The 24,736-nt window shown below is 39.6% G+C and overlaps 1 protein-coding gene across 4 annotated transcripts in view; it reads right to left on the reverse strand.

The window, feature by feature from the left end:
• Positions 1-24,736, reverse strand: part of CACNA2D3 (calcium voltage-gated channel auxiliary subunit alpha2delta 3) — an 869,947-nt gene that overhangs the window by 540,017 nt on the left and 305,194 nt on the right. For all 4 annotated transcript variants that reach the window (XM_074957772.1, XM_074957774.1, XM_074957773.1 and 1 more), the window contains one exon: positions 22,273-22,389. In XM_074957772.1, coding sequence (XP_074813873.1) covers positions 22,273-22,389 — 117 coding nt within the window. The remainder of the gene's footprint in view (positions 1-22,272; positions 22,390-24,736) is intronic.

Consider the following 24,736-nt stretch of genomic DNA (forward strand, 5'->3'; position numbering starts at 1 on the left):
CACACACGCGAATATATAAAACCGATTTCTAAAAAACCGACTTCTATAAATTCGACCTTATTCCGTAGTGTAGACATACCCTCAGCAATGTGAATTTTTCACACCCGAGTGGCCTAGCTTGGTCAACCTAAATTTGAGGTGTAGACCAGGGCTAAAGTTGGTTGACAAAGGACCCAGTGGTGTCACCCTCAGTCACGGTGAGCAATAACACGCTACACAAGTAGTTCCATTTAAACCAATGGGACTATGTTTGTAGTAAATTATTAGTCAATGTAAGGGTGGCAAAATTGGGCCCCAAATCTCTACATTTTTTGGAAGTGTCTTTTTGTTTTGCTAGAGCCAGTGTTAAGGTTAGGGGCTTATGAGATAATTTTTCTGTTTATTGGTACCTTATATGATGAGGGTGTTAAGTGTGACATACATGTAACTGTAGCATAAAAATACAATCATTTTTATTCATCTTAATCAATCTTAAAAAAGTGTAACCATGTAGTAATATTTCCCAAGTGTTAAAAAAAAATCAAAGTAGTAAAGGCCACTAAACATCTATAAATGTAAAGCAAGCAAGATAAATTCAACATTAATGACTCATAGACTGTAAGGCCTGAAGGGACCATTATGATCATGTAGCCTCACCTCCTGCACAGACCCAGAACCTCACCCACCCCTTCCTGAAATAGACCCATAACCTCTGGCTGTGTTACTGAAGTCCTGAAATCATGATTTAAAGACTTCAAGTTACAGAGAATCCATCATTTACACTAGTTTAAACTTGCAAGTGATCCAGGCCCCATGCTGCAGAGGAAGGCAAAAGACCCCCAGGGTCTCTGCCAATATGACCCAACCCCAAATATGGCGATCAGTTAGAGCCTGAGCATGTGGGCAAGACCCACCAGCCGGGCACCTCGGAAAGAATTCTCTGTAGAACTCAGAGCCCTCCCCATCTAGTGTCCAATAAGAACAGTCATACTGGGTCAGGCCAAAGTCCATCTAGCCCACTATCCTGTCACCGACTGTGGAGATATTTGCTACAAGAAGTCTACATGCCATTGTAGACAGTCTCATCATACTATCCCCTCCACGAACTTATCAATATCAGTCTTGAAGCCGATTAGGTTTTTTACCCCCACTGCTTCTCTTGAAAAACTCTTCCAGAGCTTCACTCCTCTGATGGTTAGAAACCTTTGTCTAAATTCAAGCCTAAACTTGTTGAAGGCCAGTTTATATCCATTTGTTCTTGTGTCCCCATTGGCACTTAACTTAAATAACTCCTCTCCCTCCCTGATATTTATCCCTCCGATGTATTTATAGAAAGCAATCATATCTCCCCTCAGCTTTGTTTTGCTTAAACTGAACATGCCAAGCTCTTTGAGTCTCCTCTCATAAGTTAGGTTTTCCTATTCCTTGGATCATCCTAGCATGCTAGCACATTTACAAAGCGCTAAATTAGAACCTCTCCACAAAACACAGAAAATAAGAGTGATAAAAATGTGAATTCCCTGACAAAATTCAGTTTCCTTTCAAAATATTAATCATTACCAAACTAGTTACCAGTCACGATTAAAGACTTAATTCTACTGTATTGAGTGTGCTATCTGAAAATCATTTAAAAGACACTATTGTCTACAAATTCCCGAATGTAAAACTGGGGAGAAAGTCACTCTGGGATACTACAGGGGGATAAAGTGATTAGATAGGTCTCTTAAGGCCACCTCTCTCCCGCAGCCAAATATCTGGCAGCTTTTGGGTCACAGAAAAAGCGGTTGGAGCCAGGAAGAAAAATAGCACAAAACATTGTGGCAGATCATTTTACATAATAAGCAGGAAATTAAAGCTGCATCTCCTGTTAAGTAATCCCCACTCTTCTATGGAGCCACAGAAAATAACCAATAGTTATAAAGCCCTTCCTACTGACTCTGCAATGGCTGGGATGGGGAGCCTTTCTACACTGCTGGGTTGTGCTCATTGTGGTTTCAGTAGTGCTGTGGAGTTCTCCCCCCCCCACCCCCCATTTGTCTCTTTCCACATGCTTTTGCAACCTTTGTTGTGAGGTTTTGGTTTTCCTTGACATCAGAATATTTCCCATTTAGAGAACAGAGACTCAACGGCATCTGAAAAGCCACATGTATTTTCATGCATTCAGAAGGGTAACTTTTTGATCTCAATGTGTGAATTCTCACTATTACAACAGTAGGCCAAACAAACATCAGTTAACGGCAAAGTATTAGATTAGCAGACAAAGTCTGACAAATTAAATGTTTTACAAGTTATTTTTTGAGGATATTAGAAAACTTTAGATGGAGGGACATTAGCAAGTTGATATTCTTGCCATTAATCAAAACTTGGCATTATCTTCTGAGTGCCAGTTAGCCTGTTGTGAATATAAAGAAGATAAATGTTGGAAGAATGAAGTAAAAAAAAGTGTATGAAATTTCTTTTAAGTGTAATCTTTGTATGATTCCTTAGTGATGACTGTGTTTCAAAAGAAGCGTGGACTAAAGTAGTAAATACATATGCACAGCTATACAGCAGTTCATTTTCTTTTTTGTTATTGTAGTATTTTATCCCTCTGAAACGACCACCCCAGCAACAGAAGGAACAATAATATAACCATACTGAAGCGCTGTACTCCACTGATAAGTGTAATTCAACCTTCACAATAAAACACAGAATTATCACTAAAACTACAATTTATAGTAAAGGTATGAAACTGTTTACTTCTTCCCACCAGCACCATTTTGATTTCGATTTACTGGTACTATTTGTCCTCAGGGAGCACTTACACAGCATTGCTAAAAGAGATCATATGAGATATGCTGTACCTACTTAAAGCACAGAAAATGTGTTTGATCCAGGAGAATATATCTTAATGCCTGTGGAAGAATATGTAGCTTTATCTATTCATATGGACAGTAAAATGACCTATAAAATGTTCTCTGTGGTTTAGCTGTTTGCGCTCTTCAATGTAATTTATTTTTAAAATATGCATTTCAGTTGACATTATATAATCATGTTTCGTGCTACTGACAGCAAGATGCTACTTTAAATAAGCCAATTCATTTCACTGGTTTGCTGTAGAAAACAGTGCTATAGACTAAAAGTAGCTAATGAATAAAATCTTAAAGTAAAAGAATCGCATCAGTTTAAAAGCGAGTTATACTCTCCTTGTGTGTATACAATCTACATGCTCCAAAACTATTTAAAATACAAGCATCTAGATTTTTTTTAACAGCTGGGAAAATCATATGTCTACTTATCATTTTACCAAAACTCTGCAATTTTTCTACATTTCTCTGCAATTTTTCTACATATGCAAAAAAATTCCAAACATACATTTCACATGCAATCCATTACTCAAACAAAATTCACCAAAAAGCTTCTCAGCCTTTTTCCATACTGTAATCCTCACGTTACAACAGGAAAGAATTGGGGATCCCCTCACCCATCATACTGCCACACAAAGAGACTCCCCTGGACCTATTCAGAACTCCCACCCCCCCCCACCAGTTAAGAACCCATGTTACAGCCATGATATATAATCTGCTCCAATGTAGCATAGGCAAATAAATATTCAGGCTCTTGGTTGCACCAAACACTTCCTAGAATGGCTACAAAAATGCAACCAAGTTAATAATTTTTAAAGTTTCCCCGCTATGGATGCAGCAGGGAGTAGGGCAGCCAAAGGAAAAGGGCTTTGTTTTAAATTTGTTAGCCCGGCAAACCATTTTTCTTCTACACCCAAAGTTACAATTTAATATGACATTGTTGACATGGTCATTTCTATTACTGAAATTTATGAGCTGTAAAACCTTTCAAAAAACCTTTATGAACCTGCTACGTAGTGGAATAGTACAGTCTGGATCAGACAGTCTGACTCATTTCAGAAAGCATCTTCTAGGAGGCAGCACAGCTTCAGCAAAGGCTTCTGGGTCGCCCAGAATGTTGAAGTCCCAAGTTTCTTCTTCAGAGGATGTTATATAAAGATATTCATCTTTTTTCCCTTTTGTTTATTAAGCCTTAATAGAACCTAACTCATCTTGCACCAAGTAATCCACATGCTGGCCCAACCCAGTATCCACCAATGACTCATCATAAAAAAAAATAAAATAAAGATAAACTTCATTGGGGATGGCAGACAGGATATTATATTAACTAAGAGATTAAGCCACCATGTGGACTGCATACAGAATATTTTAATAAGAATCCTTGATAGAACAACTGAGGAAACAATGCCTCACTGGAAGTTTCCTTTAGGGTAACCCATTGCTCAGTATGTGTCACATCCCACTCTGTGCCTGATCCACAGAGGATGAGGGTCTGCTACAGCCTCCAGCTATGAGGAGCCGGATTCTTTACCTCAAGCTGCAGAGACTCATGCTTTTATCCCTGGAGAACCCTGGTTCAGTCTCTGGTGTTGGCCAATATGGAGGTTCTCTCAAAAGCTGAAGCTTGTCTGGGATTCAGACTGCCATGGCCTCATATGCTTGGGATGAGCCTTCCTCCGTCCAGCGGAAGTAAGTGTTATGTGTCCCAGTTTGTGCCGGATCCACAAAGAGTGAGAGTCTGTTACAGCCCCCAACTACTGAGGTTAGCTCTCTACTCATGTTTCTACCTCCAGAGCTCAAGCTATAGAGACTCCTGCTTTTAAATGCTCTCTGTAGCTGGGGGGCTGTAAGTGACTCACCTCCTCTGTGGAGCAGTAAAAATGTGACTCACACTGATTAGTGGGTTACATTAGTAGCAAAGAGGTATCTTAATAGTCTGCATTAGGACTCAAACTAAATTGCGTATGTAACATACTTGGACACCTACATTAGGGCAGCCAGTTCTGTATGTGGGTGCTTAATTTAGCAATTGCCTTATACTGGTAGGCAGTCATCTAAAAAAATCCCAATAAACTCCCAAAGAGAAAATAGAACACCATAAATTAGGTACCCAAGTATAAACTGTGGACCTTCTATGTATTTGCCAGACAGGACACCATAAGACAAACAATCTCAATCTGTCAATGTCTCATTACGGCATACAACCTGGACTATTTTATTGCAGTAACATCTTTTAAAGAATTTTTTTGGAAGTGTTAAAAGAAGTTTTAAAATGGGAATTTTTCTGCTACAAGAAAGAGTTAATGCAAAAAGATAATATATAGCAGGGACAAATATTTGAAAAGATTTCCCTTTTGCTATTTCTCTAGGATGAAGGAGCAGTTCACCTCCACTTCAATCTGCTTTCGTCGCCCAGAAGACTGTTTCATGTGGCACTAGGCCAGTCTTCATAATCCTGAACTTATGATTTACTCAAAATCATGCGTATCTCAAACACAATGTCACTGTGGAAAGCTGCATCAGCTCCTAAGTGAGGCTGCCTTGAAAGATTAGCTAGACAGAGCACATGAAGACACATTACTAGAGTCCATATGGCCTCCCAATCTTAACAAATTTGCTCTATTTGCGGCAGGTGGAAGGGGAGAAAAACATTCAAAACCATGTTATAGTGGGTTTATTTCTAAAAATATATTAGGCAGATACCCCCAAATATAAACATTACATATTAGATAAACATAATCTACAGACTTCTGTTTGGAGAGAAAATGAAACTGTTTGGAATCAATAGGTGCATAAAAATGTAAGGATGGCTTGTTATATATCAGCATCTTATTACTGAAAATTGAAGAAACTGTAATGATTACCACTAGATATATTCGGAGTGCATATACAGTACTGCTGGGGACATTATGACAGAAAAAAGAACTGTTGAAGAAAGCCATTGTTGAAATTATTCTGGATTATGCATATGTCTACTCATCTAATAGTGAAATAGAGCAAAGAAGGATGGGAGTGAAGATAATAAATGGGTTGTTTTCCCTTTTATGAGTTGTCAAATCAACTTTTTATAGTTGTGCCCCACTGACAGTATAAGTCAGTACAACTGACCCAACATGTCACATGCTAGTAGCTTGAGTGCACTTAGGGAGTGAAAGTCCACAATAGAATTAATGATGAGTTACAATTGTAGTACGTTTCATGCAAAAAGTGCCCCGAAGTGCTTTATACTAATAATAAATAATTATATTTATATAATAATTGGTCCAGGTTTAAACAGACCTGGGCCTGATCTGAAATTCTGGCTTTAACCACACCCAAACTATTCTGCAGCTTGTGTCTATTTCTAGTTCATTGTAGTTATTAGTAATTGTTCTATAATCAAACACGTCATTTGACCCTTTGTTTCCAGTTTCCAGATGAGCCACGCTACATGATTATCTACAAATCTTCTAGATACAAAAGGTACACATGCAAAAGAGACCTTACCCTAGAACGTAATTATTATACTGATTTATACTACAGCAAACCAAGGAGCACCCATCCCAAACTTTGGGTACCCTTGATAAACTTATACTTGCACATTCTAGAATTAACAGTCTCCAGCTATAACCTACAGATAACCCTACCCCATAAGCAACACAGATCAACACTAACTCATTAAAAGGTAATTTAAAAAACCCACCACCAGAGTCTCCCTATGACCACTCCCTAGCTGGACCTAACTCCCCACAGCCAAGGAGAAGAGATGAGCCCTGAAACATGTCCTGAAGGACAAAGCTGGACTGTTAAGGACCAAAGGTGCAAGGGCGGGGGGAGGGGGGAGAAGAGAGATGGGAGTAAGTTCAAAAGGAATATTGCCCTAAAGGACAACACCTTTCAGCAACCTTTTCTCTTTCAGATGATCATTTCTAATTATATATGTAAAATATACTGTGTGTGTGTCAAATTTCAAAAGTTCTGTTATTCCAAAACCAGTGTTAGACAACACATGCAATTTCTTGTGGGTCTATACAAGTGGTGTATTTAAATATGCAAAGTAGTAATGACCACAACCAAGTAATTTAAAATTGAACAAAGCCAAATCTACAGCCATTTCTCTGTTGTCTTTCACCTCTTTGAACTCTAGGGGTTCAGACTAAAATTTAGTAGTCCTGGATCCAAACTACTCCTGATTTTTGTCTAGCAAACAAAACCCCAGTTCTCAAGGCATTGTGAAATAAATCCATTTTCATGCATCTCTATATTAGCCTAAAAGTAACTTAAAACACTGAAACTATTAATTCAAACTGCACAAACTACTGCTGAGATAAAATGGGATCAGCATCCAAGTCAATCCTGGTTTTTTTCTCCTAAACCAAAACCCAACTGTTGAGATTTTGCAAAAACAATCCCCAGCTTCATCCATCTTTGATATACAGGAAATGCTGCTGCCATTTGATTTACGTGCCAACACTTTTAAAAATCAGGAATAACTGTAATTAATTCCAAATGTAGATTTAAACAATGTGTATTTAAAAGAGGATATAAAAGTCTAAACTGGAAAAACATTCAGGAGAAAACTGTGCAAAAGCTTTTTGTGGATAATAAATCTGGGATTAAATATTAGCTTTAAAAATGCTAACATTTCAAGTAGTTAGTATAAATCACACAAATGAACACCAGCGAGGCAACATGGGCATTTTTGTTAAAATCATTAGTTATGCTAATGGCAAATATTAAAATATGCTAATACCCTAAACTGTGATTAAAAAGCAGGATACATGGGGCTAATTTCTTCTTGTTAATTCTTCTTAAAAGTGACTCCTTTACTGTTTTCCCTCCTGCTGTGCACAGAGCTTTTTTATGTTGTCGATGATGAAGGCTTAATGTTACAAATTTCTGCAGTGAAGTTTGCTAAATGACATATTTTGTGAGGTGGTTACTTTGATTTTTCCTCTGCCTGTTTGTGGAGATAAGTGTTATATATTTTAGTGCAGCAGCTTTAAGCATTTTTCACATCTTTTACAATATTGGAAATGAATCCTGAATAATCATTTCTAACTGCAAAAGCTTTTAGTTTTCCTCTTTCAAGTCTCTGCTCTGTTTTCCCTCCTACTTATGTGAATTTTTTTTTCTATATTTGAACATGCTAAGGAACTTTTTGAATTTCTCTAACAATGGTTAGACTTTTTTTTTTTAATTTGGGAAAAATCAAAATACTGGCTGTTATTCAGGTGTTTATGTTTTAGGTAGATATTCACTCTGTGTTCAAGCAGCTCCCATTAGCATTAATGAGAATAACATACCTGCAGTAATGAACATGTGTAGTTTCACATATATTGCTATCTTGATACTGAATATAAGGGATTATGTACATCACTCAAACTCCAGGTAAGTACATACCCCAAACTTCCTAACACTGTCAATAGGAAACAATATCCAGTTTCCAACACTGAAAAATACAGAATTAGATTTTCACTATTATAGGTCAGTGCTCAGGAATTGCAAAGAATAAGATCACTGTGAAGGGGAAAGGTTATTTTGCAAAGTTCTACTGATTCAAAGTGCTTAGGATGAATGAATTCTTAACTATTATGGATAAATGACTGACGCATGTGAACGACCTTCCTGCAGTTTGTATTATTTTTCTTTCTATCTTACAAAAAAAATCAAACAATTGAAATTCACTGAGTCTGAGAGTGAAAGGACAGCTTGTCTATTTATATTACCTATCCAGAGAACAGACTTTTGTGATCCATGATAATTGGGCTCCCTGAGACACTTAAGAGTATTGACAGGTTTCAGAGTAGCAGCCGTGTTAGTCTGTATCTGCAAAAAGAAAAGGAGTACTTGTGGCACCTTAGAAAATAAATTTATTTGGGCATAAGCTTTCGTGAGCTACAGCTCACTTCATCGGATCTTTGTCTAACTTAAGGTTACCCAGCTGTCACTCAGGAAGGTGCATCATACAAAATTCCTCAACTTAAATGGTGCTACTAGTACGAGTAAGGATCTCTCATGTGAGTAAGGGCTGACAGATGAGGCTCAGACTGTATATGCAAAGAGAGACAGACAGTCCTTGATGTACAGAAAGAATGAAGGGAAAGGGTGCAAGAAACCAATTCCCACACCCATGCTCCCTCAGCAAAGGCTAGGTAGCAGCACACCCTGTGCTCCAGGGAGTTCACACCCATCCCATTGGGTGCATGGAGGAGGCAGATCCTTGGCCCTACCTGCCCATCTCGCTCTCAAAGCGCACACAAACGGAGCAGGTGGCAGCACCACATTCCTGTGCAATGGTAATTGGCAGCAGCCTCACTGTGCAACAGCGACTAAATGACACAAATCTGACCCAGAGTGAGGTTTCAAGGTGGCCAAGCAAAGGTTCAGACAAACCTATCTCCTCTAGAGAGCAAGTAACGTAAATGGGAGCAGATACAGAATGCTAGGGAACAGGGATTCTCTTTCAGACAGACACAGACAGGCTCCAACATGCCTATCAGCTTCTGAGACAGAGGACAGGCCATTAGTGTTGCTAACTCTCACGATTCTGTCATGTCTCTTGCAATATTTGATATTTTTCTTAAAGCCTCAGATCCTAGAATTAGGTGATTATGTGAAAATCTTCTTTGAATTTCTTTTAAAAAGGTATGTTTCTGGCCCCGAAGGTTACAGAGAAAAGCTTGAAAACATGAACCACGTGCACTCTAAAGGCTCAGAACAAGGTCAAAGAAAGAGAAACCCAAATTTATTATTTTTTAAAATTCTCTTTATTTTGTGGTCCTGACTCATGATTTGCAAACGTTTTGGACTGGCAGACAAAACTTCTTTCTAAGGTATCACGATAAATTTGTTAACGTTTGTGTTCATTAAGAGGTGACTGCACTGACATGCCAACTATTATTTTCTTGGAACTGTAGTAACTTATAAAGCCCCTAATTTCTATTGTTGTGGATGTTATAATTACAACAGTAGCTCGAGAGGTGAAAGTATCCCTTTTCAACTGAGTCCTTTCCATCTTTGAGTTCACTTCTTATGTATAACTCAAAAGTGTCTGTCCACTCATGCATGTACTCAGTGGGAAGCTAAATGAACTGCAAATCCAAACATTGAAGAAAAATGTGTCCCAAGTAATTTAAGAAACCATTGCAACTGTAGGCGCTGTCTGGCACTTTATATGAACAAGGCTTTTATTTTTCCATATTTGGCAAAAGCATTAAGCAGCCCAGTAGCAGTAAACAAGAAAAATATTTGCTGTGTTTTTAAATACTGTTTAAGATATGGTTATCAAGGGTTACGTAGTAAACTGCTGAATGCACCAGACATGATCAGTAAATTACTAGCCACCTTTTCATTTTCCCAATATGTCCTAATTTGCCAAATGTAAATAAAGGTCTAAACTCTTTTCAGAACAGAGATTTGTCACTTCTGTATGGGAGATTGGGCAAGTTGCGAATAAAAATTCAATGATATCAAACCAACTAGGAACAATTAGAGTTAAAATACTAAATGTGCATACAAACATATTGCTGAAAACCTTTAATTTGTTGGCATTAATTAATACAATTATAGTCATCTCTCTTTTATTCATTATGTATTTATTCTGTCATTTGGAACTATTTATAGTGACATTAGGTTGATACACCATAATTTCCTTCCACCTCCAACCCATTTACGATTCTTTCCTCCAGCAGTTGTATTAATTTAATAGCATTATTTATTCATCTAATCTGATTATTAAAAATACTGTAATATATTTTAAAAATAAGATCAAAATAGCACATGTTGCACTGTACCATTTTATCTTTGCTAATGATCCAAATGCAACACTATCTTATATAATGCATGCTGATGTTCACATTCCCCTGTTCTAATTCTGGAAGTGCAAATTACCTGAATCAGGGCATATAATTAATGCACTGATCATGTGTTTATTATACACATGGATATAGTGAGTTTGGTAAGGTGTAATTAATTTTCAGGTTCAGGGCATTCTTTTTGTATTGTAATTTTAGACAGATACGAAGCATGAATGATCATTTGCTTTTCTTCTCAAGGATACTGTTTCCAATCCAGCCTTGACCAAAGAGACAGGCAATCATTTTAAACAGAATAAAAAATAGGGTGTAATAAAATACACACTGGGCATGGAAAACGTGATTAGAAGTGACATTTCATTTTGGACATGAGCTTAATCTTCCTCACTTCCCTCACAATACAAATTTTAAAAGATCTCATTTGTACAAAATAATTTAGTTTCAAAGAGTCTTTTGGAAGATTTCCCACTTCGTAAATTATACACGGTAGTTTTAAGAAGTCCCAGCTGAAATGGACTCAAATGCTTATAATGTATGCACACACATCTGATAAAAAATTAAGTGGATGCAATATTCAATTGGTTATTTAATATAGAACTCTGTCTGCACTAGAGAAGGCTGTTGGGATAAACCAGACCTTTTCCCACACACTGCCTTGTTACCTAGGAGGAAAGACTGGTGTCCTTACCTCACACTCCCCTTCAGTATTTCAGAAGGCAGACAGCTGGCTAGCTGTCCATCCTAGATATAAAAGAGTGGTGACTGGTAGATTCACTTTTATCTCCAAATGCTCCTACCCATATAAGTCAAATACATATTCAATATGATAATATGAAGTATGTATAAAATCAAGCTTTAACTGCTTCCCAAGATTATGAACGCGTAGTGTACCCAATGTTCAAAATGGATTTATGTGATACTGAACATTCCAAAAAACACAACCACCATCGTGCTAAAACCTTAAATTTGGTTTTGGTAAGAAAACTAACTATGTTAAAATAGCACCTTCTTACTCAACAGATCTACTCCTTACATATTCAGTCATATCTGCTTCAGCAACTAAAATTATTTTTATTACTTTTTAGTCTACTCGCCACATAAAGCCAAGACTTCTGTTGAGAAAGGAGTTGGTATCACATCAACAAAATTGTTAACAAGATTTACAGTGCAGTAAATTCTGCCCTTGGCTATCCTTGTGCAAGCCTACCAAAGACAATGGGGATTCACAGACATAAGGGGAGTAAATTCTGCCTTCATATACATCTGTGCAATTTACCCACAGATAAGGCTGGGATTTAGTCACAGAGGTCATGGAATCTGTGACTTCCAAAGACCTCCGTGACTTCAGCCAGCACTAGCAAGGAGCTGTGGGGTACCCCCGCTGGTTTCAGGTGACAGGAGCCCCCTGCAATTCCCCACCACTGTGGATGGCAGGCTGACCCCCTGCCGCTCTGGGCAACAGGGGAGATCCTCTGACATTGCCAGCCGCCCTGGGCAGCAGGGGAGACTCCAGAGCTCCTGGCAGCTGCTGGTGGCAGGGGGAACCCCCGCAGCTCCAGGCCCCCACAGGAGGCAGGGGGGATCCCCACAGCTTAGAGCCGCCAGTGGAGGGGGACCCTGGAGCTCCGAGCCCCCCACAGGTGGTGGGGGCACCTGGAGCTCCCAGCCCAGGCACAGCTGCCCAGGTTCCCCATTTTGTCATGGATATTTTTAGTAAAAGTCAGGGACAGGTCACAGGTGTCCGTGAATTTTTCATTATTGCCCTTGTCCTGTCCGTACCTTTTACTAAAAATATCCGTGACAAAATCTTAGCCTTACCCATAGATCCTTTTCTACTAATGGTCCGTGCAGCAGCAGGAAATAACTCAGTTTGACTTTCAGAGCCCTGAGGGGCTCGAAGTTACATAAACCAACTTTTCCATTTACTTACTGAGCAAATTTGATCCTAACATCTTTAAGAAACAGCAGACATTTTTACACAGCCACTTTTCAGAGTAGCATCACAATAAAAAAATGAGTACTTGTGGCACCTTAGAGACTAACAAATTTATTTGAGCATAAGCTTTCATGAGCTACAGCCGATGAAGTGAGCTGTAGCTCATGAAAGCTTATGCTCAAATAAATTTGTTAGTCTCTAAGGTGCCACAAGTACTCCTTTTCTTTTTGCGAATACAGACTAACACAGCTGCTACTCTGAAACCTGTCAATAAAAAATGGTGGTCCTGATTAGACCTGGAAAAATCCATCATACACAACAGCCAGAACTGTTATTTCAAAATGAAGAGCATCTATACCGACAGTGCAGAAAACAGAATGATGTGCAGAGAGGAGGTTAAAGCTCTTGTATATTATTTTTAAACATGTTCTTTTGGGCAACCTGGTGCATTTCAAAGACATTTGATTTGCTCATTTAAAAATTACCATTGAGAGCCATGGGCAAAAGTAATCCCAGGCAGAGATGATTTAGCAGCACTCAGGGAGTGTAGAATTCAAGGCAAATCACCAACCCTAACCAATTTGAATGTTGCTGTAGCACTTAAGAGGGTTGATACAGCACTCCTCAATGGGATATATGTGATCAGAAACGCACTGCTAGACTCAGGAAACTGAACTGGCACTCAATTAGGTGTCCATAACAAGTTCATCTAGCAGCAAGAGAAAGAAACTGATCCTACTTCAAAATTACAGTCATACAACATCCACTCTGAAGAGATGTCTAAATTGCCCAGAGAAAGAAAAAGGACAAAAACAAAACAAATGAAAACCGCCAAGTAGAATTACTAATAAAAATGTAGACAACACAAACAATTCCAGTCATGTATCTACAAAACCAAAAGTAAATTGACAGCTATTTTAAGACAAAACATCTTTCAATCAAACTTAAAGAAATATATAACATCTGTCATGGAAATAATAAAATACCATCTAAATGAATTAAGTCAGTTAAATTCACCACCAAAAGTTGTATGGTGAGGGTTTTATTTTTTAGCAGTTTTCCTTTTTTTCGTTTACCACATGCTTTTCTCTCCTACTATTCTCACATATTCTGTCCCTCTATCGCCATGCTATTCTTCCCTTTCATTTTTCCATCTCCCCTACAAATTCAGTATCTCCAAAATATTCTCTCCCTCACAGCTTCCTCACCACACTCCCCAAACCTGCTCTCATCTCCAACCTTTAACTGGGTTCCACAGGCTCTCCATCTCCTCCCATGAGTGGAGGTAACCATCCACTTCCACCTCAGGGTAGGATCATGTCCTCTTATCTCTCTTCAACTCCAGTAGGTTCAGAGACAGATAGACACGCTAGGACAACTGGAGAGGTGCAACCTCTCTCTCACCCACAACCCTACTGCCACACATCTTTCACAAGCCTCCATCTCTAACAATCAATGAGGGGTGGGTTCTGAAAGCTATTGCTGCTGAGGGTGAAAGTGGTGAGAAAGACAACCTCTAAAGTGCAACCCAGTAAATTAATAGAGCCGAGTTAATCTTGCAAAAGACACAATGAATACATCAAAAATGAAATCTTCTTTGGATTTGTTGAGCTTTGTCTTAATTTGCTTTCTGTGAATATTCTAGTGAACAAGTTCAGTGGTATTATTTAGAAACAGCAAACTTTAAGTGAATAATAGAAAATATTCATAGAACGCAAATTGACAGAGATAGCAGAAGGAAAATTGTAAATTCAAGCATGTACATAGGGGCCTGATCTAAAAGCTACCCTCATCCAATCAGGAAAAAGAAACCACACCTTATGTGTCCAATCAAAATTAAACACAGTTATATTTAGAATGCTGAATATTCTCAAAATGCTTGCCTACAATTTACAGACCAAAAATTATTCAAATACTAAATACATTCAAGAAAATTGTAAGCTGCTTGGGGACAATATGTAAATAAAGGCTACACTCACTGAATAAATTATTCAGTGTGAATTATTTCCTGAGCTTTATCAAACAAATTGGCTCTGGGTGCACACTGTAAAATACAGCCTACGGGTAAAAACAGTTCCTTCAGTTATGAAATATTGCCCTAAGCTTTGGTCTATTTACCACAGTCTGTCTGTCCATCCGTCCGTCCATCTATTCATCCATCCATGTTCATTCTACATTCATCATCAAGATATTCAAGTCCGTGTTTTTAATAACCAGTTATAACTTGGGCACTATTTTACTCTTATTTTCTTTGGAGCAAGTCAATATTTGTATATTATATTCATATGCACGCACACGCACACACACCCCTCATATGCTATGTGCATATAAAAACAAAATCATCCTAATAGTATCTCTTAGCAGTTTTGAAGATTGATGTAAAAATCATCTGTGGAAAAATCCACACTCTATTGTAAATGTTTATTAAATGCAAATGCTGATATTTTGCTTCTTGGAAAAATGTGTCTATGCATGTGAAATTTCGCGATAGAAAGCTTTAAAGTCCCAGGTTTCTCTAGATAAACCCCACTGGTTTACTGATGCGTGAATGCACAAAAATTGAATTACTGTACAACAGCAATTACTTTTCACAGTACAACTATAATGGGAATCAGTTCTGCAATGAACACCACATAGCTCTACGAGGAAAAAAACTTGATAAAAATTGTTTTATTTAACACATTTTCTTCTAGTCAAGGATATTTATTTTAAAGCAAAACATTCCTCAATATGTGATTTCTCATCTTATCAATGTAAAGCAAGAATCATTTTGATAGGATTCTGTTTACTTACAGTGGAACTTTAATACTAAAAAGCTATTTAATGATGTATCCCAAGTTTTAGTAAAAGATGGTGGAATGTTCCATAACAATAAAGTTGACTTCACAGCACTTTATATACTACCCTTCACAAACTCTCTGTATCCTCTTTGGTTTGTTTATTTTCTACTTCCCCTAACAGTGGTGGGCAACCTGCGGCCCATCAGGGTAATCTGCTAGCGGGCCATGAGACAGTTTGTTTACATTGACCGTCCGCAGGCATGGACACCTGCAGTTCCCAGTGGCCGCAGTTCGCCGTTCCCAGCCAATGGGAGCTGTGGTCCCAGCTCCGGGAGGGGGCTAAGGTTGGGGCCACAGCTGGGGCGGGGCTGGGGACAGAGCTTCGGCCACGGGGCCAGCAGGTAGGTGGTGCTCCCTTCCTGCCCCGTGTGGGCTGGCACAGGCCCCAGACGCACCCCTCCAAAAATGTCCCTCTGTGCCCCACTAGGGGGACGGGCCCCACAGTTTGGGGACTTCTGACAAACATTAAATTTGGCCAACTGGCTGCAATTTTACCATAACTTGATAAATCAATATAAGATAGCCTAACGGCAACCTAACATTGCAAGAGTGGGAGTTCTTGGAGGAAGTGGGCTGGTTGTACCTGGTCAGCTGCTTGGAGTTGGGCCTAGGATTGAGGCATTTGCTGTCTCCCTCTGCATTGCTGCCAGTTTATAGCTTGCTACCCATATTCCCTGTCTTACAATTGAATTAAATTGTGTCTTGCAGCTGCAGCAGCAGCTACTGCTAAATTTTACTCTGGGGGAATTCTGTGCCACTGGACAATGCAGAATTTGTGCAGAAATTCATGTTATGTGCAGAATTACCTCCCACCATTGCCCCACCACAAAAATGGACTACATAGCTGCTGGCTGCCACTAGGGGGTGCTGAACCCAGCAGATCCCAGCTTGCAAATAGAAGACTGCCCTGGGGAGGAGGAGGGAGCTGGAGGGTTCCCAACAGCTGCAGTTCCCGGCATGCCCAGAAGGAAAGAGGTGGCATGCAGGAACCTCCATACAAGCCTGGGACTCAACATCAGGCTCTTTTCTCCCTCTGGATCCCTGGGCTCTGAAGGGTACAGGGTGAGAGTGTCTGGGCTGTGGGGGCACCCTGCAGCTGGGCTCAGGACGGGTAGGGGATGTGGGTGTATGGTTATCCTGCTGGGCTCTTGGGAGGGGAGAGGACACAAACAGGAACTGGGCTGTCATAAGGGTTTCTTTAAGTCTCTACTATTTTTGTGTCTGTATTGTTACAGACAGTTGCTGATAGGTATTTTGAAATAAATTACCAAAATAATTGAAACTGGTGTGATTATATCGTGTTATTTTGGCAAATATAATATGCATAAAATATTTTAAAATATTGTGTGCATCATTTTTAATTTTTTGGCACAGAATTCCCCCAGCAGTAAAATTTGCAAGACTCTAGAAGTTACTACACAACCTACACTGGCTTGACTGGAAAATTAAACCTTTATTGAATTGCCCAATATATTTGTCCCATTTGTATCGGGAGCAAGATTTTTCCCAGCTTGACTGTAGATGACTTTATGAGATACACTAGAAGAGTGGTTCTCAGCCAGAGGTTCCTGTGCCCCTGGGGGTAACGCACAGGTCTTCCCGGGGGTAGATCAACTTATCTAGATATTTGCCTAGTTTTACAACAGGCTATAGAAAAAGCACTACTGAAGTCAGTACAAACTAAAATTTCATACAGACAAGGACTTGTTTATACTGCTCTATATACTATACACTGAAATGCAAGTACAGTATTTATATTCCAATGGATTTATTTTATAATTATATGATAAAAAGGAGAAAGTCAGCCATTTTTCATTAATAGTGTGCTGTGACACTTCTGTATTTTGAGGTCTGATTTTGTAAGCAAGTAGCTTTTACGTGAAGTGAAACTTGGGGGTATCCAACACAAATCAGACTCCTGAAAGGGATACAGCAGTCTGGAAAGGCTGAGAACCACTGCACTAGAATGTGTTCACCATTATAAAGACAATTAAAAATTAGCAGCATTGTATCAGTCCCACTTAGCGTCACTTGAACTTCAGCATTGCACAACAATTTTTACAACAAAATTACTAAATCTTAACCCAACTATCAACTATTGCATTGATCATCTGGGATATATTAGTTAATGAGAACATCCTTAACTACAGCAACCATACATTAATGTTAACTAGATCTAGAATTATTTGTAAATGTTCAGCATAGTAAAGAAAGTTACCTATAAAACCGCACATCATCAAGTAGATGACAAAAGATTTAGCGCTTTTGGTTTCCCATTTACTTTAAACATCTGACAGCATGAAAATAGGACTTTCTGTGACAGGATAATTGCATACTGAAGAGTAATTCAAGTAGTGGATGAGTATGATAAAAATCACACTGAATCAACTAATCACTATGAAAAGTGATGAGAAAGAAAGATAAAATCAAGCCAGAATATAAAAGGAGGGAAAATGTTCAACACTGATTAGTAGCTGAGAACAAGTTGATGTGTTTAAAAAAAATCTGAAGGACTTTACATTACTCTATTTCTGTATTTTCAAGTTTTATCTGGACCTATTTCCCACAGATTAAACAGTCTACATTATTGGGGTTTTCTGAATGACGACTGCCTCCGATCACTATTTCTGTTAAATGCTGAAAATATGCTGTTTGAAATAATTATTATGTGCCAGTCACTTGAAATGCTATTTCAATCAAAATGTAGATTTTTGGCAGAGACATCTACTTGCAGTTCATTCAATTAGTACTTAGGACTGTATCAAATTGTGGTACCATTAGAGCAGCAACATTTTATGAATATTTGGATTTTGAACCCCATTGATGGACGCCCCAATTACGTTGTATGGGGGGAATTCTGCAGTATTTCCATTATTTTGGAGTTTACCAGATTACAAGTGTTTGAGCTCTAGAAGTTAATTTAAATAATATTTTGGTTGCAATTTTGAAATTTACGCTTTTGGAATGAACATTGAGCTTTGGCATAGGTCTGCTTGTGCTGGTTTCTTATTAATCTCAATAAATACCAGAATCCTGCAATATATACACATTAAAAAAAATTATTCCAGGGCCAGTTAAATGCAGCATGCTTTTTGTCTCAAGTGGAAGCATAGAGAAGATGAGCTAACTGTAGATTTGCTGCACAAGATATAAGGTGTACAGAACGAGCATTATATCACAGGATTTCAGAGCTTTTCAAGTGCAACTGGCAAACTGCCGTCCTTCACATTATAAATGTATTATTATAACTTCAAACCATAGCACTCACTCATTAAGCCTCAGCAGGAATAAGCATTTTATTCATCCCTCTAACAGTCACCTCAAAATATCCAAGGTGGCTACATGTTATGTAACTGTTTCCAGTAAAGCTATTATCTTGCAATCAGAACTAAAGATTTTCAATAATAAAACCACTTCCAATTTGGTTTTGCAAACTTTTTTTTCTTAAAGATTAAGGAAAACAAGACATACATATATCGGGAGCTCTGCGTTCTAGCCACTTTTTATTGCACCAAAGCCTCTTCTCACCATACCAGGGGTGGGCAAACTTTTTGGCCCGAGGGCCACATCTGAGTATGGAAATAGTATGGTGGGCCATGAATGCTCACGAAATTAGGGGTTGAGGTGCAGGGGGCGGGGTGAGGGGTCCGGCTGGGGGGTTGGCGTGCAGGAGGGTTGTCCAGGCTGGGACCGAGGGGTTTGGAGGGAGGGAGAGGGATCAGGGCTGGGGCAGCAGGTTGGGGTGCAGGAGGGGGCCAGGGGTGCAGGCTCCAGATGGCGCTTATCTCAAGCGGCTCCCAGAAACAGAGGCATGTCGCCCCTCCGGCTTCTACGCGGAGGCACAGCCAGGCGGCTCTGTGTGCCACCCTCTCTGCAAGCGCCACCCCTGCAGCTCCCATGGGCCACAGTTCCCAGCCAATGCAAGCTGCGGGGGGAGCATACAGAGCCCCTTGGCTGCCCCTATGCGTAGGTGCCGGGGTGGGGGGGAGAACATGCCACTGCTTCTGGGAGCCATGCGGAGCGGGGCAAGCCCCGGATCCCACTCCGCGGGAGCTCGAGGGCCGAATTAAAATGTCTGGAGGGCCGCAGCCCCCAGGCCATAGTTTGCCCACCCCTGCACCATACTGTATTCTGTTTGCCAGAAGCTGGGATTGGGTGATAGGGCATGAATCACTTGATGATAACCTGTCTGTTCATTCCCTCTGGGGCACCTGCCATTGGCCATTGTCAGAGGACAGGATACTGGGCTTGATGGACCTTTGGTCTGACCCAATATGGCCGTTCTTATGTTCTTCTGCTTTAATGTCACAGAATTCTGGCAGACTGTTACTCAGAGCAAAGCATTATGGTCCATATAAAACATTTCTTAGCTATCAAGACCATGTCTATAACAGGAGCCAAAACATTTCTAAACACCACACGAATTCAAATTAGAGAACATGCACTGCAGTGCTGAGACAGATACCAACTGCTCTTTCCTACTGATTCCCCATTCCTGTAAACAGACACTGTCTTTCATTACCCATAGTTTGCGACTCACTGTTAGCTACAAATGGCAGTGCTGCACTGAAGTGCTTTAGTGGAGCTCTCTTGATGCTTTTTTCCCCACATTTCCTGATCTCAAAGCAGTACTCCTTCTGCTAGGAAATAAGGAAACTGATCCCTTCACAGTCAATATTGTGCAACTCCCTGCAGAAGATGTTTAAGTGCAGTTCTGCTCTAAAAAGGGGCAGTAAAAATGGCATTGTGTATATAATCTGTGTATATAATCTGTCACAGCCTCCCTGTCAAGTGTGTTCAGTTTATAGGTTAAAAGACATTTTATTTTACAGTCGACCCAGAAAACTCAATCTTTAATCTGGAAGTCTAACAGAATTCTTTACTTTTTCTGATCATGGACAAGAAAAACAGTTCTGCAAGTCAAATTTTGACTTCAGTCACACCAGTGAAACCCCAGTGTCTTCAACTGCTGCTTTCAGTGACAATTCTGGAACCTCAGGACTTTCAGTGCATTGATGTGGACACAGCAGCAAAATGAGGACAGACATGCACAGAATTTAGTGGCAGGCCACAGCTTTTATTAAACTTTATCACAAAGGAGGGGAGCTATCCACCACCGATACTCTCCTATCCTAGCCATTTAATTGATTCCAGTGCAGGGGACCTTACCCATAAAGGGGGGTAGTTTCTCCTTAGCTTACCCACATGACTCAGCTCTCTCTGAGTCCTTGTACCCTCTGCCCCTGAAGGGGACAAAGGGTGCAGCAGGGCGAGGACCTCAGCCCGAGATGGCCACAAGGTCTCACCCTATCACATGAGCCCAAGGCCCATTACCAAAATTCCAGGTCTTTTACCTCTCTTAACCACAGAGGAAACTAGCCAAAGGGGGCACCAGCAACTACCTTGGTCACCCCCCAACACACAGACCCAACCACATCGCACACCTCCAGGTATCAATTCCTGCCCAATAGATGCCTCAGAACAGTTCTCAAACTTCATTGCTCCATGACGCCCTTCTGACAACAAAAATTACTACATGACCTCAGGCAGGAAGGCAGAACCTGAGCCCCACCGCCCCAGGCTTCAGTCTCACACTGGCCTTGGCAACCCCATTAAAATGGAGTCCTCACCCACTTTGGGGTCCCGACCCACAGTTTGAGAGCGACTGAGTGTTCTCCTAGGTCAGCACCTCCATTTAACAAATGTACACCATCAACTCTGAAAACTTCCGGCTGATCGTAACAGATGTTCCTGTGCTGTATCACTGAACCCCCTATGTCCAGGAATATCTTGGTAACCTGTCTATTCACATTCACCCATCTTCTTTTATATCCTGAGGAGGAGGACGAGGGTTGCTGCTGCAATCTGGTGAGTAACCCTGCTGGAACAGAGCCAAAAGAGGTTCCGCATGGCCCAGGCACTGGGCTAAATCCTGGGAGCTGGGAAATGCTGGCCAATCGGCACCCCTCTCCCCCAGCCAGCCAATGAGTGCTAGAGACTCCCAGAGGAGGAGCTACCTTTTGTCCCTTGGTGAGTGTCTCCATCCCTTGCCTCTAGGACTGTCCCCCTTTCACCGCCGGCCCCATCAATTTCCCCTACCCATTTATGCAGGTGGGTGGCATTTTGCTCATATATAAATGAATGGAAGTTAAAAAACAATTGTTGATGATACCCAAGAAGAAACAGAATACAGCTCACCCTCTCAGCTGTGTGGGTTGTGCAAAGCTAAAAGGAATCAAAAGTGGTAAAAACATTTATTTTTGTCACTAAAATCAGCATATATGACTCTGAACACACAAAAAGTGCCACTCCGCCCTTTATAAACATTGCTGTGGAGAGGAGTTTCAGCAATGAGAGGCAAGCAGAAAATTATGTACAGTAGACACATTTGCCAGCCTTTGTTACACATTTACCACAGATTGGGGGTGGGGAGGGGGGCAATCAGAATGTTTCAGATTAATCTCCCTTGATTGAACAGACTAGGCAGATCCCTTTAAATATTTTTATTGTTCTACAGGGTACTGCAATTAATTCTGGTTTGGTTGGTATAACTTTTAACACAGATATATATATATCCCATCATTTTATCAGCAAATATGACACTTCAAGAATATTTGTAATGAACTGGTACTTCCAAGCTTGTTACATATACAAAGCTTTTACCTGATCATAGGTAAATGCTCTGCCAAATTTATCTTACTGATGGTATAATCAACTTTCATCTACTTCTGAGAGCTGGACCTTAAAAGCACTTCTGAAGTCTTCCAGTACTTTCTACATCTTCACCTTCAATTACCATGGATGCAACATTTTAAGCTACTGACACATTTTGTACAACTGCACAAAATATTAAAGCAAAATGATCTACTACTTACCCGTACAGCTTCAGACTTTTTATGAAACATTTCTTCCATACTTTTTGCTAGCTTTTTCACAAGCTGAAGGCCATCAATTTCTTCTACTGAAACATCCTTCTCATATTCTTTGTATTTCTGCAAGAAAGTAGAATTGTAAAAGGAAATTACTTGAAACTCTGACAACTTGTAACTCGATGCATACTCCGTTTTCTCTGGCTTCTGTACATTTCCTTGGTATTCAGTTGGGTACTGGAGGGCTACTTAACGCAAAAACACTTTTACTGTTAGATCCAGAATGCCAATAGTGAAAAATAGAATAAAATGTATTAATCCCTTCCACTGTGGGGAAAGGAACCAAAACAAAGCCACATCTGCTCAAACATACATAACAGCAAACAGTATAAACAAAAAGACCTTATTTTAAACTAGTGATATGTCCCTAGTCCCCTCTAGTTTTAGGTCCCCAGGGCTAGCCTCCTTCAACAAAGATCAAACAGAACTTGAATAAAATAACTCTTCTTAGGCCCTGATTCAGAAAACCATGTAAGCATGTGCTTAACTTTATATACATGCATATGGCTACCCCTAAACAGCAAAGTGCCCTTTCACAGGAACAAATGAGGATGAATCCTACTTTGTGGTCTCTTCTCTTTTCAATGCACATATATGCACAAGTAACTCTTGGTATCATGAATAAGAATTAGACAGGTATGGAGAGAAATACATCCCAAAAGCAGGTCAGCCATTCATTTCTAGCCTCCTTTTGTTTTTATGCATGTCAACATTTTGAATTTTATTTCTGTATTGGTGTTTACAATAAAACAACTGTATTTTCTTTGGGATCAGTCCTGAAAATGGTAGTGTATTCTCTCCCACCATGAATAATCCCATTATAGTCAATACACTCAACCATAAAGGTTTTCATAATCAGGCTGTGGTTTTGTAATCTGACTCTCTCTCTTTTAGGGCTTACTCTTGCTGGCTATGAATGAAGTAATTGGCAAAACTCCCATTATGGCAAGAGGAATACTGTAGTATGTAATTAGGGATGAAACCATCCAATTTAATATCATGAATTATATCCTTTTCATATTATTAATTATATTGAATTATCCATAGCTTCATCAGGAACAGAAGCGTATTATTAATTATTTATTATTAAATTATTATTATTAGATGCCTCCACGAACAGATAAGTAATGTGAGGTTCCTGCTCTGAAGAGTTTACCATCAAATTTCATTTAAGATACAAGGAGGATGCATAAGAGTTACAGTAATAAGATACACAACTACTTATCAAAGACATGCAAACATCATGGTGGGACACTTCAAAAATAAATACTAATGAGAAATAGATTTATATATGAGAAATATATAAATACTTACTGTTGAATACATTACTGTTTTAAGGCTAGATTATACGATAGAGACAAATATGAAACAAAGTCTCTCCTCTGAGGAGCTCACATTCAAAGTGAAGAAAGGCAATATTATTTGGTTTGTGGTTATGTTCCACTACAAATTAGTGGGTTTTTTTTAAATCTCTACACTATGCTATACTCCATCCACCATTCTTAAGCTCAGGCACTGCCAGTAAGACTTTTCAAAATTAGCAAATTAATGCCCTCATCCTGCAAACACTTAAGCATGGGCACAACTTTATTTATATGAATAGTCCCATTTGACAGGCACACGCCCACTCACAGGAAGCAAATTCTTCCAGGAAATCTCATTGTAAGAGTTATGCTCACTGGTTCAGGAAATCGAAGTACTATCATGTGACTAAAAGCTACGCATTGCAGCTCAAATTTGATATTTTCAATTTTGACCACCAACCCATAAAATGTACAATAGATATGGCACGTGCTTCTTGAAAAGCTGATTCAGCAAAGCTCTTAAGTGAATGCTTAAGTCCCACTGACTTAAATAGATGCTTAAATGCTTTGCAGAATGAAGGCCTTAACCAGATGTTTAAATATTTTCAATATTGCACTCCCCAGTTACTGCATCATAAGATGACACAATCCTCTTAGAGTATCTTCTTAAAGACAATGCACTCACCACAGCTCAACATGGCATCCAACATCCTTGTCCAGCTGGCCAGAAGCAAAAGATTATTGCTCTTTTAAGGATTTCACCCTACAGTCATAGTACAGGGGGAAAGATTACAGGGAGCAGGAAAGAGCTGGGAGGAGAGCAGGGAGCATTACCCTGCCTGTTGACCAAGAGAGACGGGGGTATTTATTATACCCTAGGAAGCACCAGAGAAGCCCTCTTTTATCTGGATCAGGCTGGCATACTGAGACATACTGAGCTACTGTATGCTACAGAATTCTAAATTTTTCCATAGTAACCTCATGGAAAAAAAGAGACAAACTAAAACAAATAATGTACATATTGTAACTTGTCCCAGTTGCAAATAAGTTTGACTTTGTTTTATACTAAAGGTGAGTAAACAGTTAATTTCTTACAAAAATATTTG

This window comes from Natator depressus, chromosome 7 (genome assembly GCF_965152275.1).
Source record: "Natator depressus isolate rNatDep1 chromosome 7, rNatDep2.hap1, whole genome shotgun sequence".
Taxonomy (NCBI): domain Eukaryota; kingdom Metazoa; phylum Chordata; order Testudines; family Cheloniidae; genus Natator; species Natator depressus.